At 37.7% G+C, this 16,001-nt stretch overlaps 1 protein-coding gene across 2 annotated transcripts in view; it reads left to right on the forward strand.

The window, feature by feature from the left end:
* Nucleotides 1–13,981, forward strand: part of OLFM3 (olfactomedin 3) — a 50,253-nt gene extending 36,272 nt beyond the window's left edge. For both annotated transcript variants that reach the window (XM_064664573.1, XM_064664574.1), the window contains 3 exons: nt 3,509–3,728; nt 10,883–10,989; nt 12,645–13,981. In XM_064664573.1, the coding sequence (XP_064520643.1) occupies nt 3,509–3,728; nt 10,883–10,989; nt 12,645–13,322 (1,005 nt within the window). In that variant the 3' untranslated portion in view covers nt 13,323–13,981. The remainder of the gene's footprint in view (nt 1–3,508; nt 3,729–10,882; nt 10,990–12,644) is intronic.
* Nucleotides 13,982–16,001: the final 2,020 nt, after the last annotated feature.

The raw sequence follows: 16,001 nt of genomic DNA on the forward strand, positions 1-16,001 counted from the left end.
GCTTTTAGTGTTGCTTGACATTTACTGCAGTTGAAGGGAAGAAAGCCTATAATAAATCAGGTTATTGTAATTTTTATCCAGTATAATTAAGATCTAATTTCATCTCTGAAGGTTTGCTGTTTTGAATTTGGGATGGGGAGGAGGGCAGTCATTCCCAGTCACATTTGTGTGATTAAAAAAAGACTTCCAGAGAATTTTACTGACAACAAAAACCACAAGCTTCTTTTGTGAGAAAGAAGGGTTGCAGAGATTACAGAAAAGCATTGTGTATTCTGAAAAAGCTACCTGAAGTACTCTTAAAGGAAAAAACATTACAAGAGCATATTTAAGGTCTTTAAATAGCAAGTCTGATAAATTGACATTTCGAGACTGCAAGACAGTAAAATAGGTTCTAGAAAATACATTATGAAAATTATATTATGTTAAATACATATTTTTGAAGTGTTTATAAAAGTTCATATAAAATGAACTTAATTTTCTAATTGGTGCTAGAGTTATATACCTATATAATTACATAGCCAAGGGTTCTAATTTATTTTTCAGAGACACTGAATATCCAGTGGGTCTTAACAATGTCAGGAATTAAGTACACTAATGATCTGACTACCAAACTTTATTGATTATGTCATTGTTCTCAGTTCAGAGTTTGAGCATATGCTTCCATTTATTTTCAAGTAGGAAGAAACATCTCCACCTTTTTTGCCTTTCACCCCTCGTTGCCACAATAACAACACATTTGTATAATACCATTATATATTCTGTATTCTCATTATAGTTTTCCTTGGGAACAAAATATCAAAATTTGAATGTCTGATACACAATGTCAAAGGCAGCAGATTACTCCAGCACTCTAACCTTTTAAATATTCGATATTTGTATTGGCCAGTCATTTAACTTCAGTTTGACAGTTTGCCTGGAGTATAAAAGAGTTCCAGCCAATCAAGTTACAGAATAATTTAAAAGGTCAACATAATACAATATGCTGCTGGCTTTCTGAAATTTGATCTACTAAAATTCCAGTGCTTTATCTTTCCCAAGACAAAGAAATTCATTCTGGATGTAGCATAACCTCTCATATCAGCAGGCTCGAAGAGCCAGAATACATTTACCACCTATTGGTGTTGCAACACAAATTAGTCCTTGTACCACTCATCGTAGCAACAAGCTAGGAGTGTCAGGAGAAAACAATAATTTTTTATTTTATCATGACAATGCCAAAACCAACTTTATATCATTTACTGAAATGAGATCTTCTAAAGCTGTGTTTTCATATTTATCAGAACCAAAGAGTACAAATTTGATCCAGATCACACTTGAGCATATGGTCATACTTCAGTCAACTCTGCATTTCCGCCAGGCAGGAGGTACCTGTTCTCCACAAAGTTACAGCAAGTTTCCTCAAATGATTCCTCATCTGGCATAAATCCTACCAGGAACTCATTACCTTCACTAATTCTCTTAAAGACATTTTATCTTCATGAGTTTTCACAAGCTTTGCTTTTTTTTTCATTATGGTTTACCCATGATCTTTGGCCATTCACTGCCCCACAGAAGCAAAGCCTAAATTCATGATTTCAAAATGAAGTAACAAGAACTTTGGTTTCTGGAGCTCTGTTTTCGCTCTCACAAAGCTTACTCCTCTTGTCATTGAGGAAAAAAAGCTATTCATTTTAACAGGCATAAAGTAGGTTCAGGTTAAGCTTTTAATAAAAACAGACAAATAAAAAAAATTTGAACTGTAAACAAAAAGACTTCTCACTTCTTCCTTTCCATTTCAGTAATTCTGCTACCATAACCTTGAGAACAGAACCAATAGAACTAATACTCTCAAATCCCTGTATAATGACATACCTACTGATAATTTAAAATGCAATTTTTCAGCTATTGAGATGACCTGTGTGCAAGATGCACACATGAAAGTTTTTATTTTGAGGTAATAGTAATTCCAATATAAAAAAATTGTTAAGACTATATGCATATATTAGCTGGGTGATGAGATACTGCAGAGCTCTCAAGCTGTCTTTGAACACGTTTGAGAGGCAAAAATTCAGAGATAGATCTTCAAGCAGCCCAAATGCTGACCCTGCCTACCAGCTTCTTTCATATCTCCTTAGCGAAAATGCATTTGGCATCATCATGTAATTTATTTTGGAAATGTCCTACCCTGTTTATTGCATCTTCTGAGACAAATGGTGTAACAAATATGTGTGTTTCTGCACACCTCAGTGACCACAGCAACCTCTGACCCATTTGCTACTCAGCCTCTTTCTGGTGCCTGGCCTTCCATTTAGTTCTCTTCTGCTTTCCCCTTTAACCTGCTGAATACTCCAGCTATTGATTTTTTAACCCTTTCAATAACCCCTGTGTCCTAAACTGTTCCCAATCTCTATTACCACCTAATGCTAATATCTAACAAAGCTTTATTTCCATCTTTGCCTTGTTTTGTCCACCTTGGCATCTCCTCATGTCTGTCTGGCATTTGCTTATGGAAGTCCTGCTGTTCCCACATATTATAAAAAGATTTCCAAATTTCTTCATACAGATGGATATATCAGGGACAAACCTGTCTACTTTTCAATAAAGGAAGACCTTTTGACTGCAGGTTCTTTGAGGTTTTCTATGGAATAATAACATAACAAAAAACCACCTCAAACAATTAGGTTAAATTTAATAAAGCCTGTATTATTAGCGCATTTAAGAGAATAATTAAGAAATGAAAAATGGGCAGCCAGTATAGGTTATAAACTAAGACAAATTCTCAAAGTAGGAGACACGGCAAAAAATCTGAGGAAGTGGCAATCTGAGACTCCAAAGTGGAGCCTTATTTTATTTAATCAATGTTTAAGAATAAGATTGTCAATGCAACAACAACTGCATGTGGCAAAAAAATATTTATGGTAGTTCAGAAAAGAGAGAACTGAGGAAGTTTGAAGCCACCTAGTGATGTAGCAGGATGACTAATACAAATCACAGTTAACAACCATGGATTTTTTACTTAAAAAGGAAGAGGCATATATCACTGTGGCTGGAACAGAACTGAACAGTGCTCAACACGCATTGAGAAAAAGATTAATTTAGTATTTCTAAAGAATTAAATAGAAATTAACAGCTCATCCTATGTATGACAGCACTGTAAACCAGGTATGACCTCCTTGAACACTACTGTGCATTTAGGCCTAACCATCTTCTGAAGAAAGACACACTTAGTGGGGGTTTATATCCTATAGATGGAAAGTCAGACCTTCAACAGGTTTGGTTGAGATCCACTTAAAGGTAATCCTGTCCTTAAAGTAGAAAAACAGTTCTCTCATGCATTTTATCTGCTGCTTACTGTGATTAAGTCTGAGGTTTCTAACACTTTCAAAATAGACTAATTGTAGATCTGTAACTAAAATAAATAATCATTTTCAAGTCATTTCAGTAATCAAGCATAAACATTACATTAAAGTAAATTATGGGATTGAACTCCTTTGAACTGCTTTAATGGACATATGATTGCTTCTAACAGGAATTGAAAGAAAAGATGGATGAGCTCCTGCCACTGATCCCAGTTCTGGAACAATACAAAACTGATGCCAAATTAATCACCCAGTTCAAGGAGGAAATTAGGAATCTGTCTACTGTGCTCACTGGGATTCAGGAAGAAATTGGTGCTTATGACTATGACGAACTACACCAGCGCGTCCTCAGCTTAGAAACCAGGCTTCGAGACTGCATGAAAAAGCTCAGTAAGTTAACAAGTTCATGGCAAATTTGGTTCCTTGGCTGTGTATTTTTAGTTGTCTCTCTTAAGAAAGATTAAGTTTTGAGCTTATTTTTGTTTGATGAAAGACTACACATTATATTCTGCTCTGTGCTACCCTAATAAAAGTCAAGAGTAACTGAAGCTAAGGTCAGTTACTTTGTGCCAGTGTATCTTAGATAATGACCTGCCCTACTGTATACAGAAGGAATTAAGATGGAGAATTATAACAGACAGCAATTTCAAAATCTAAGAGTTTTGCAAACCAGTTGGAGAGCTACAAATATTCTATCAAAAAAGCTCAGACAGGCATTGCTACTAGAGTCACCCTTGGGATGTCAGTGTAAAAAAAATTTAGTGGGAAGTAGACTAGAATCAGTTTTGAGATGTCCACGTCATAACTGTCATTTTGCTATGAAACTTGAGAGGCCACTCTGGCTGTACTGTGTTTAGACCTGTAATATTAGCACTAAGAGAGATGTGCCATTCTCCAATTTGCATATCAGTGTAATTAAGCATTACGCCTAATTTAAGGGAACAAAGGATGATTTCTGTAGGAAGCACAGCAACAAACCCAGTGAGCACTGCACTAGGTTTGTATCAGGCAGCCTCCATCTCAGCTGCTCACATGCTGGCTTTAGTTAGAAAAAGTCAAACATTGAGCATCTCTGAAAACCAGTGCTAGCTCAATAATAGCCAACAAAACTAAGAGCCTAAAGTATCATTTTCAAGTGTCAGCCTTAACTTCCATTACCCCTGGAGGGATCAGTAGAACCTACCTGCCTTACAAACACAATGCAGTCTCCCCTTTCCCCAGTCTATCCATCCATTCTGAGACTCCTGAATGGATCACTATTGCAACAATCCAGCCCTGCTATGAAAAACAAACACTTTGTATATTAACACTGAACATCAATAAACTAGAAATTCCAGGGTTCAGTCCTGTGATCGGTGTCTCAGTTATCAAGTGTGGGATGTTTACTTTTAAGTGCTACACATTACCTTAAATATCTTGTTGACAGATAAGCAGAGCCTCCTTATTTTTGTGATGCAATGGAATGAGAAAAAACTAGGTTAAGTTAGCCTCTTAAATTATTTATTTTCAGTTTCTTTATTTTACACTGGAAATAGCACAGTGATGATACACTAAAATGCATGAAAGACCTCTTCAAACACAAATTTCTTATGATCCTATTTTCCTCTCAGTACACACACATAATAGCACATTACTGCATTGACAGGAGACAGTCAGGAGAAAATATCTGTGTTGCAATACCACAGCAAGCAAAGCAATTCCTATGAATAGACAGTATTTTCTGATAGTGAGGGTTAGAGTAAGTTATTAAACACCAAAAATCATCAGTTTATCTTTAATGAATATCTTATTTTTCTTTGCTTTTACGCCATCTTGTAATATTGATTAGTGAAGTGACTACAGTGTGAGATATATACCAGAATTACTAGATATGTTCTCATCCTATCTATCCTGAATTCCTGCAACATATTGTATTTCTCTTGATGTACCTAATGGAAAAAACTCCTATTAAAATTACGTATATTAACAGTAGAGAGAAAATTTTTGTATAAAATAAATTATTAAGCATATCCATTATCAAAAAGGAGTGGACTTTTTCAAGCTCTAACACAGATTCATTCATCCTTATTGGCATTACTCCCTAGTCTTAGATGCTTAAATGACTTTTATGCTCACAAGCTAATGGAGTGGCTGGTTTTTTCGCCTATCCCTGTGCACCTTTTAAAGTACAAACAGCTTCAGTTAGGCCTGCTGTAACTCCTGAAAGTTCAGATCAGGAAGCATAAGGGGAAAACAGCTTTCGAGCCTACACCTTCTTCCCAGCCACATTCACCACGCTGGAGATGGTCCAGCTGTGAGTGTCCCTGCCAATCTGACGGCCAGAAGCCTATGGCAGCAGTAGGCTGCCACAGGATCTGGCTGCAATTTTCACAGATTTTGTTGCATTTCACAATATAATTATCTAATCAGCATGTGCAATAGCTATTTTCCATTCTTCTCCCTAGCAGGTGTTTTCCAGCCATATAATGCATTATTTATGTTGTCCTGGCCACTTATAAGGGATCTTCCATCTGCACTGGCAACACTGTCGACATCATTAACATATAGTAAGCAGTTGTCTTACTTTCAGTGAGGTTTAGTGATTACCACAACAGTTGTGATGACTGGAATTTGCTTCTTTGTGAAATAAGAGAAAATCCAGGAAGAAGCTGATGAGAAATTTGTTCACAAAGCTTTAAAAGGGTGCATGCAACTAAACATGTAGGAATAAAGTGCATGTGATTGCACACATCCCAAATTCACATAGATTTAAGTGCATATGGGTCCTTTCCTGGCAGTCCTGTAAGACATGTACATTTAGAAGGGAGTGCAGCTTGCACAGTGTGCTTGGAACCCTCCTATTCTTGTCATAATGTGTTTATGAAATGAGGAAAAAAAATAAGTAAGGCTATCATTTTTCTTAGTGTACCTGAACTTCTTAACATTTGCTAGTATGAAGATACATTTGACCTACCTTCTTACTAGCATCTGGTCCTTCTCCTGTCAGGGAATTAAACTGCTATATTGCTATAAACCAAAACAGAAGAAAAGGGTTGGCAAGGAGGCTTTAGCCACGTTGAGGGAAAAAAAAAAAATGCATAGGCTAGTTTTAACTCTCCACCACCTCATAGCTATGGAAAATTCATAGTCCAGAAGTGATTCCCATTTCATGTTACATTTGTCTATGTTCCAGTTCTCTACATACAAAATGAGCTAAAGAAATGCCACAACTGAAAACTAATTGGAATTTTCATTCATTTCAGACTCCAAGACTTGCCATGCCAGAAAAATGTTAAATAAATTATCCTCCCTTGAGTATATTAGTATTACCATTCCCTAGCAAAAAACCTCAGTATGCAGGATTAATTTTAGTATAGCCACACAAACAATTAACAGGTTCATTCTGCAGCTGAGAATACAGACTGGGTTTAGATCAACATGTTTTACACTTAAGTAGAGAAGAAGAAGCTGTTACCAACTTCAGTGGAGGAGTAAGGGAAATTTCTTAGACTGAACACAAAGTTGGAAGTGCTTAAAACCACAGAGGAAACTCGCCTTGTTTTGTCAGTGAACTGTTAGACATTATATTGAGCTCTACTCTTGAGAGAGTTGTCATTCATTTAATTCCTGTATCAAATGCAAGATCAGGCTTGGGCAAGCTGGAAGAGAATTATCCTTATAAAGTCACTATAACCAATTATTTCAATGTTAAACAGATTCATAAACTGCATACTGTAGTAATGTATCATCAAAATGCTGTGATACTCACCTGGAATAAATTACTTCACTATGTTAGTAAGTCAATAACACTTCAGTACAGACAGCACACTTGCTACTTTATAATGAACAAAACATAAATTGTTCCAATTCTGCCAATTTTTATAGGTCTGCTGTAACAAATGGGTGGACACATTCGAAGGCAGGGCTCCAAAAGACAGAACTGAAGAAAACAACACCGCCTTTCTCTTGAAGAATGAGAAATTAGATTTACGGTTTTCATAATTGTGTTCACTCGATTCTCTTAACTTCTGATCCAATACTGGAAGCAACACTGCATTAGGGGACTGTCTGACAGTTTGACAGAGTAAAACGTGAACTGAAGGGCAGAGGAATTTCATTGAGAAGAGGAGGAAAATTTGGCCTCAGTCACTTTTTTGAGAGAAACGTGTCACGTTTCTCTGCATCATCTGTCAGCAATAGGTTCACTGTATTCACAAGACCAGTATTTAAGCAAGTATGTTGATTTGTGGAATACCTGGGACAATTTACTTCTACAGAATTTACCTTTGCAGCCTTAAACAGTTTAAAACAGCATGAGCTGATTTATCAAGGTTGACCATTCAACCAAGACTTGCTTTGGGGCCTTGTCCTGTTCTTTCAAGCAGTACTTTCTGAACTGAAAGGACTTACTGCTTGGTTTGAGTTCTCACTACTCAAAAGAGGTGACATGCATGTACTTGGCCCTGAACATTTTGCAAATTGACAGAAGACTGAGATTTTGAAACAATCTGCAGCTGGAGTAAGGGGGAGGGTAAACAACTGTAAATAATATTTTCCCGTTTTTAAAAATCATGTCAATAATTTTATTAAAGGCTGTCTGCAACTAGACTTAAATGACTAGACTTTTGGCAGAGACTTTATATATTAAGCTCCTGTGCTGAAGGATCTTTCAGCTGTAAGGAGACTGGGGTGACAAGACAGAGGTGGGCACTGACAGCTCTGCTGCTTCCTTTTCACTGTACATGCTGTGAGCAAGTAGGTCAGCAGACCTCAAGTACTGCTGAGTTTTACAGAAGAAACCTGCTAATGGGATATGAATTATCACTACAATAGGAATCACTTACCATATATGGAAAATATACTTGTAGTATTACTCCTTAGTCTTAAGTACCAGTTCCATCAAATTATAACACAAATAGGCAGATCCATGGGTTTCTGTTAACTGAACAAGGAAAAGGAAAGATGGGTCAGACTGTAGGGCAGGAGGAAAAAAAATCCTCATGCCTCTTACAATATGCTCTGTTTTGTTGTGCTGAAAACTGTCACTTTTTCAGTCAGCAGCCACCCCTCAGCTATAAGCAGCTGTCCTAACAGTCTTCCTTTCTTGATCACTGCATGTTATCTGAGAATAAAAAATTGATCATATAAATACACCCTGATTCAAACTGATGATCATTTAGTGGCTGAAGTACAATGTCATTTTTTTTTCACTGAACAGCATCTCAATACATTTTGAAAGACTATTCTCTGAAAGCATCTGACTCCTGTCACAGGGGAAGGCAGCTTGGTTCATTTCAACTGGCAATCAGTGAACTGTACATCCAGGATAAATAGGAGTAATGCAGCAGAGGAACCACACTACTAGACACTTAAACATACAAATTTCTGAACACCCTTCTCTGGCTAGACTCAAAGACTCCACTCACATATGGATCACCACGTGCACAAACACCCACGGAGCTGTGTGCACAGCCCCCCCCCAGCAGCTAGCACGTTCTACAAACACATCACCTGCTTTTACACCTCTGCTGGAGATGTGGGGCCTCGAGCTCAGTGTGTGCCTGTGCTGCTCCCCACAATCCACAAACACACCCACGCTGGGGAGCAAACCTGTGAGTTCTCACACACCTGCCCTGGCTGAGGGACCCAACCCACTGCCCCCATGCTCTGCCTGCCCTCACTGAGTGCTGGCTCTGCCTGGCCCTGGCACTGCTCACCCAGCCACAGTTTGCACATTCAAGGCACACTGTCACGCTGCCCTGCCTACCCCAACACAGCATTACCCAGCCCAGACACAAACCTGGGCTCTGAGAGCACCCTCACATCTCTGCCATGGGCCCCTTCCACAAGTTTTCTCCATTCAGAACCAAAATTTCACAACTCAGATATGATTCCACATTTAACTTCCTGGATTTCTTTTTTTGATAGAAGAAACGTTGTTTCAGATTCCAAATTCTTTGACTATGTTTTCTTACTAATTTAAGTACTGTGTTTTAAAGGCAGGAATTAGTATACCTTATAACTCATACATTCACTGTATTTTAATTATTTTTAAAACTACAAATTCAGCAGTAATTATTTTTTCCAATTTCATTCTACTTATTAGTATTTTTCTGATAATTTTATTCCAAATTAAATATTCCAAATTCCAAAGTTAACCTTTCTGAAGGTTTATCTCATGCCCTTTTCTGAGACTATTTACTAACATACCATCTAAAAATAAAAGCCTTCACCCTCGTGGGATATAATCCTCTACCCTTCAAGCTAATAGCAGTTCATAGCTGTAGAATAAGAGCACTCAGTGCACAATAACAGCAGCCTATCTACAGAGAAATCCAGATTAAAAAATCTGTACAATGATAATCAACTGTAAAAAAACTGTAAGATTCTTTAAAATAGGTAATTCCAAAAATATCTTCAAAATATTACAATGTCCATAGATTGAGATCTGTAAATAATAGTGCCTTTTAACTGACCTGGAAAATAGACACAGCCTACCCTGCTCATTGAGGTCTCAGCCTGTATTCAGTTATCTTCATTGCCAATACACCCCACTTCCCTGGCTCTGAACAAAAACTCCACGAGCAGCCTCTGAGTTGCAACCACAGCATTAACCCCATTCTGAGTGAGGGAAACAGACTGGCACATTACACTCCTTGCCACTTACAGAGAGTAGAAAATTCAGGCTTAATGTGACCCTCTTTTGAACTGAATAAATTCATTCACAACACCAGATAGTTTGTTTTCCACATTTCCTAGATAGGTAGGGTTATACAGTACAGCACAACCATGTAGCACAGAGAAGTACTTACATTTAGATTAAAAAAATTAGTGAAAGATTTCACTTCTTTTCACATTCTTATGGAACATCTTTTTTGTAAAACCATAGTATTTCACCTAATCACCTGCACACCACTATGTGATATTAATCCTTGGTAAATACAATGAATTCCACCAGGAGCTTGTTGCTAATAGGAATGTTATTAATGTCCCCTAAAATATAGATTTTTGGATTGTTAGGAAGGTCAGCATCCAAGATCATATCGACTTTCATTATTTCCTCCCGGACAGTCTAATATGAGGCAGTCTAATGAAATAGAAGCCAAGTGATACAGCCAAGCTTGCTGAGTAATTCTCATACTTTCTTCACACAGCCCCCAGTCCTGGAACAGCTACATGTGTGCAACCACAGGGCAATCAGGCACAAGCTTTGTGTAGAGCTTGCTTTGTGTACAAGCTCATTTTTTCCTGTGTGCCTTTAACCACCCTGTTACCCTGGTCAATGGAAAACTGAAACATCCATCAGTCCTAGCTGTACATTGAACTTCCTGAAGGCAAAAGTGACAGAGGATTATGTCTTCATTTCATTTATCATTAACTGTTCTTCACTTCAGCTCAGAAGATATGGAAAAGTTCCTTCAGTGAAGATGACAATTCATCTTCAACATAAGTCTGAATCCCCTGGAGCCACAATTTAGTTTAGAGCAATTGGTCCTGTGCTCTGACAGATGTCAAGGAGAGTTGTGCAATTATTTGCATTAATGCATTTGTTTTTTTAATTTCAGCATGTGGCAAATTGATGAAAATTACAGGCCCCATTACAGTGAAGATATCTGGAACCCGATTTGGAGCCTGGATGACGGATCCATTGGCATCGGAGAAAAATAACCGAGTATGTAAAGGCACTGACTATCTTTGTGCCCCCTTTTTTTTTTACTTGCTTTATTTTAATCCTTAAAAATGTATTTTCCCCCTAGGAAGTTACACTCCCAAGCATGTTTCTTCTATTTCAGTCATTTTTACACTTAACATCGTCAGAGAAAAAGCAACAGTGTTTGTGCAAAACTATCCAAAGACAAAAGTTAGCTAAGCACCTTTATGCCTTCAGCTTTTTCAGGGATGACAAACATCTCTCTGAACTGACTACACTTCCTTTTTATTTCCTAACATGTTTAATGGAGCTTGGGTCTTTAAGAACTATAAGTACTATAAAACAAACATCCACACTTTTACTCAAGAGCACGACTTGTAATTCAGCACAGTTAAAATTTACAGGATTAGGCCCCATATAATCTGTATTCAGGCCATTTTCTGCATCATATCCAAGTTACGTTATTGTTTGGATCTAAAATAGGACACAGCTTTAAGGAGGTGCTCTGTCCAAAGGGGTTTGGAAGTCAAAACACGGTTTCATTTGTATGAAACCCACAACATTAGCTTTTTGGCTACAAAAAAAAAAACACCAAAGGCTACATACAAATAGCAATAACTAAAGATTTGTGTGCAGCTCTGCCCTGCCTGCTGTGTCTGTGCAGGTTTACTACTGACCCCAGAAATCTCAATTAACTTTAGGAGAGCAGCAAACTCTACTCAGCCCCATCTTATCCTGAAAAAGTTTCTTCTGATACCTCAGAGTGCCAGTGGCTGCTCCAGAATCATGCTCATGAGCCCTTGTCTCCATCAGTACCTGCTCCCTGTTCAGTCCCCTCCCAGCACACCCTGCCACCCCCTCCCCTGACAGCCACCACCTTCAAGTAACACACAAATTACTTGTGCACGCAAACCATGCAAAACCCTCCTTGCACCAAGTAATGGGCAGCCAGAAGCTGAACTGGTGTTTATACAAATATTTTGTTCATGTCAGTTTTGAAATTGGCATAAAAAACCCTCCAGAAATCATTCTTCTTTTTTTTTAGCCGGGATTTTATTTGTCCTCTGACAAACTAAAAGGAGAAAAGGCAAAATGCATGAAGGAAAAAATGGGGGAATAGAAGTTGCACATAGCACATTAAAAAGAATTATTGATTCTGTTTTAAGGAGAAAAAATGGTTTCTAAACTTTACTGGTTTCATTGCTATTGTTTTTGTTTTCTTTACTAAAAATAGACTATTTTTCATTGATTAGAGATTCAGCTGAAAAAAATTCAACCACGTTTATTCCTAAGTATAAATTCAAGTTTAGCTCACATACCATTTTCCATCTCTCTCTTAGATTATTAGTCTCTGGGAATATCTTTAAGCAAGCTCCATATAGCAGAGATCCAAACACTGAATAATCCAAAATTAAATTTCTCTGAAAATGCAGACACTGTAGTTAGTAACAGTTATATTTAAAGTTCACCTGTATAGGTAAGTTTTGATTCAGAAATTCAAGAGTTCCTCATGCTTTTGTAACAGCAATATCGGCAGTATTGTACTATGATAGCCTGCTGCATATCTATAACCCGTTTTCCCTCTTTTCCTGCAATTTATCCATCATGCCATATCACGCTCATGTACCACAGACTGTGTTCCAGATGTTTACTCCCAATCTTTGTTTTCTTTCCAGGTCTGGTACATGGATAGTTACACTAACAATAAAATTGTCCGCGAATATAAATCAATTGCAGACTTTGTCAGTGGAGCTGAATCAAGGACATACAACCTTCCATTCAAATGGGCAGGCACCAACCACGTTGTCTACAATGGCTCCCTCTATTTCAACAAGTACCAGAGCAACATCATCATCAAATACAGCTTTGACACGGGGCGGGTGCTCGCGCAGCGCAGCCTGGAGTACGCTGGCTTTCACAATGTCTACCCTTACACCTGGGGGGGCTTCTCTGATATTGATCTGATGGCAGATGAAATTGGGCTGTGGGCTGTGTATGCCACCAACCAGAATGCAGGCAACATTGTCATCAGCCAGCTAAACCAGGATACTCTGGAGGTGCTGAAGAGCTGGAGCACAGGCTACCCAAAGAGAAGCGCTGGAGAATCCTTCATGATCTGTGGCACCTTGTACGTTACTAACTCTCACTTAACAGGAGCCAAGGTCTACTATTCTTATTCCACAAAAACTTCCACTTACGAGTATACAGACATTCCTTTCCATAATCAGTATTTCCATATATCCATGCTTGACTACAATGCAAGAGATAGAGCTCTCTATGCCTGGAATAATGGACATCAAGTCCTGTTTAACGTCACCCTCTTCCACGTCATTAAAACTGAAGATGACACATAATTTTCTTTCCCTTACCTCCCTCTGTCAAAGCAGTCTCATTTGTGATTAACTCTAAAAGCATCCATCTCTTTCAGTTCCTTTTAATTTACATTTCTTTCTTCATTAAGGAAAAGCAACATTTTCTACTATGTAATGCATTTCAAATATGGCTGAGCCTGTCTAAAATGACCTGTCGGAAATAAAAGCATCTTAACTCATGATTCTACAAGGTCTGTCAAGACCTTGTCTTGAAAAGCACTAAAGAGAATTTAAGTGGCTAAAGACAGTTTTTAAAAGATTATGATCTGCCTTATTTTAGAGTCAGAGACTAATGTTGGCTTAAATGCATGAATGTCTTTTTTTACCTCATTTTTTTGTTTTAATCTATTGCTTAACTTCAGGAAGCATTTTGGTAGTGTCAGACACATATTGCACATTGTATTTTTTTATTTATTCAGAAAGATTTAGGAACTTAATTTACTTAGACATGGAGTATGATTCATTTTGCCATCACCCAATTTCAGATGTGGTGCTGTACAGTATGTTTTTAAATCTCTTGCGAACATTTTATCGACAGTATGTATTTCTACCATTGTAACCACCATTGTGCAATTGTATCTCTTCACTTATGTGAAAGTAAACTAAGTACTATTTTTTATAAAATATATTGAAATAATGCAGTTCTGGTTATGGGTCAATTGAAAGTGGTAAAAATCTGCTAAAAGGTTGTTATTTCTGAGAAAGACCAGTAGCTTCTCAGATGCATGATTCCCGTTCTCAGCTTTGCTTGATAGATCTCTTCTTCACCACTGGCACTTACCGAAGCCTCATACCCGTCTCAGCTTTACAACTGTTTGCCCTGCCCAATTTTTAGCTCATACTGCTGGCTTCTCTCTCCCTCAGTCTCTTTCTCCCACTTTCTTCCCTTCCACCATTTTACTGCCCTTGTTTATGCTCACTCCCTGATCTGGGCTTTCCAAGAGAGAAGCAGAAAGCGGGCTGGTGCCCATGTCTGCAGCAAGCGTGTGAGTCCACAGCGTGTGAGTGCTGTTCTGGGGCAGTGAGGAGCAGTGTTAGAAGTCAAGTTGCTTTCCCTAATCTGCCTATCTTCTTACTCATAATAGAAGAACATTTATCTTTTGACAAAACTCTTCTCTGGGATGACCATAATCGAAGAGAAAATACAAAGGAAAAGGTACAAAGCCTGGATGATCACTGTGGCACTGGGTAGCCCTTGCTTGGAAATGGCAACAACACTGAGGCCAACCTCTTGCAAAGAGGTTTGGGTTTTGCTAGCAGTAGAATTGTTACTTATGGTCAAAACTGATGCCTTTAAAAACAAATATTTATGAAAGCTGTGTGGCTTGCAATACTATCTCATTAGAAACTAGGGGATGGGGAGAGTGCACATTATATTGAGAAAAAAGGAATGAGGTGCTATTCATCTCTTTTGGCATAAATGGAAAGAAAGTAACGTTATTAAGCACTAGTAATAAGATTTTTTATTAGCTGGGCTCTCACAAAATGCAAAAAGACAAAAAATTCAGTGAAAGCTGAAGCTTTGTGAAGCTCACAAAATCTGGGATTCTCCTCTTTATATCCTTTGAAATTGAAAAGCCAGATCTGTTTTGAACACATTTTATTTGCTGGTTCTACCAACGTGTCAGCTGAGACCACCTTAAGCCTCATTAATGTTTTCATTATTATAAATATATATGTCTGTTTATGTTTACAAATCTGCTTTATAATATAACCCCCATATGAAGATGAACAAACTGCCTTATTTTTCATACTGGCTGCAAAAAAAAAAAAGGAAGCTATTTAGGTTTCAAGAACTGATAAAGGGGAAAAACCAGCAAATTACATTACAACATGACCAGAGAAAAGTTACTTTCCTGCTTCCATCTCCCCCCTCCTGCCTAGCTGAAATGATAGCTGTTATCCCTTACAATCAGTTACACAGAATTTCAAGACTCAGTTCAGCTAAACAGACAAATTAAATCACTTCCCTCCTGTAACCAACTTTCCTGTATCGACAATGAAATCTTCTATGTGATGTGTGAAAGTGTATATGACTACTCATTAAAAAAGATATTTTATGTCATACAGGGATGTTTTATGAAAATGAAGTATGTTCAGATTTTTATCAAAAGCCATAAAGCAAATCCTAACCTTTTCTCTCTACAGAGTAACTTCAACAAAATAGAACTTTTTCACCGAGACAGCATTCTTAAAAACATTAGTAATTAGATTGAGAAATTAAACTTCTTTCTACTGTATCATCATAAACTAGACTAATACTCATGATGCGAGGATAACTTCATCTGAAAAAAATTATTACTACCATATTTCTTTATAAGAATGTCATTCTATGTAATTAGCATGCACACACTAGTACAGGTTGATAACAGTTCTTACAGGAAGATTAATCTCACCTGATTTCAGTGCCATTTAGTGAGCCTTTTAAAGGGTAACACACTCCTATTAGTCAAAGGAAAGGAAGAAACGGACACTACTACAGGGTGCTAGAGATGGATGGATAAGAGGGGTGGGAAAGGCTCCTTCAAAAGGTGGTTTGTCATACCTGGATAAATCTTGCCCTTCTAAATTAGTAACAATGAGCTGGATTCCGGTAACTTTAAACATGATATAACAGCTTGCATACCACCCGTACAACAAAACACAGCGAGGCATTATCAA

Source organism: Pseudopipra pipra, chromosome 9 (genome assembly GCF_036250125.1).
Source record: "Pseudopipra pipra isolate bDixPip1 chromosome 9, bDixPip1.hap1, whole genome shotgun sequence".
Taxonomy (NCBI): domain Eukaryota; kingdom Metazoa; phylum Chordata; class Aves; order Passeriformes; family Pipridae; genus Pseudopipra; species Pseudopipra pipra.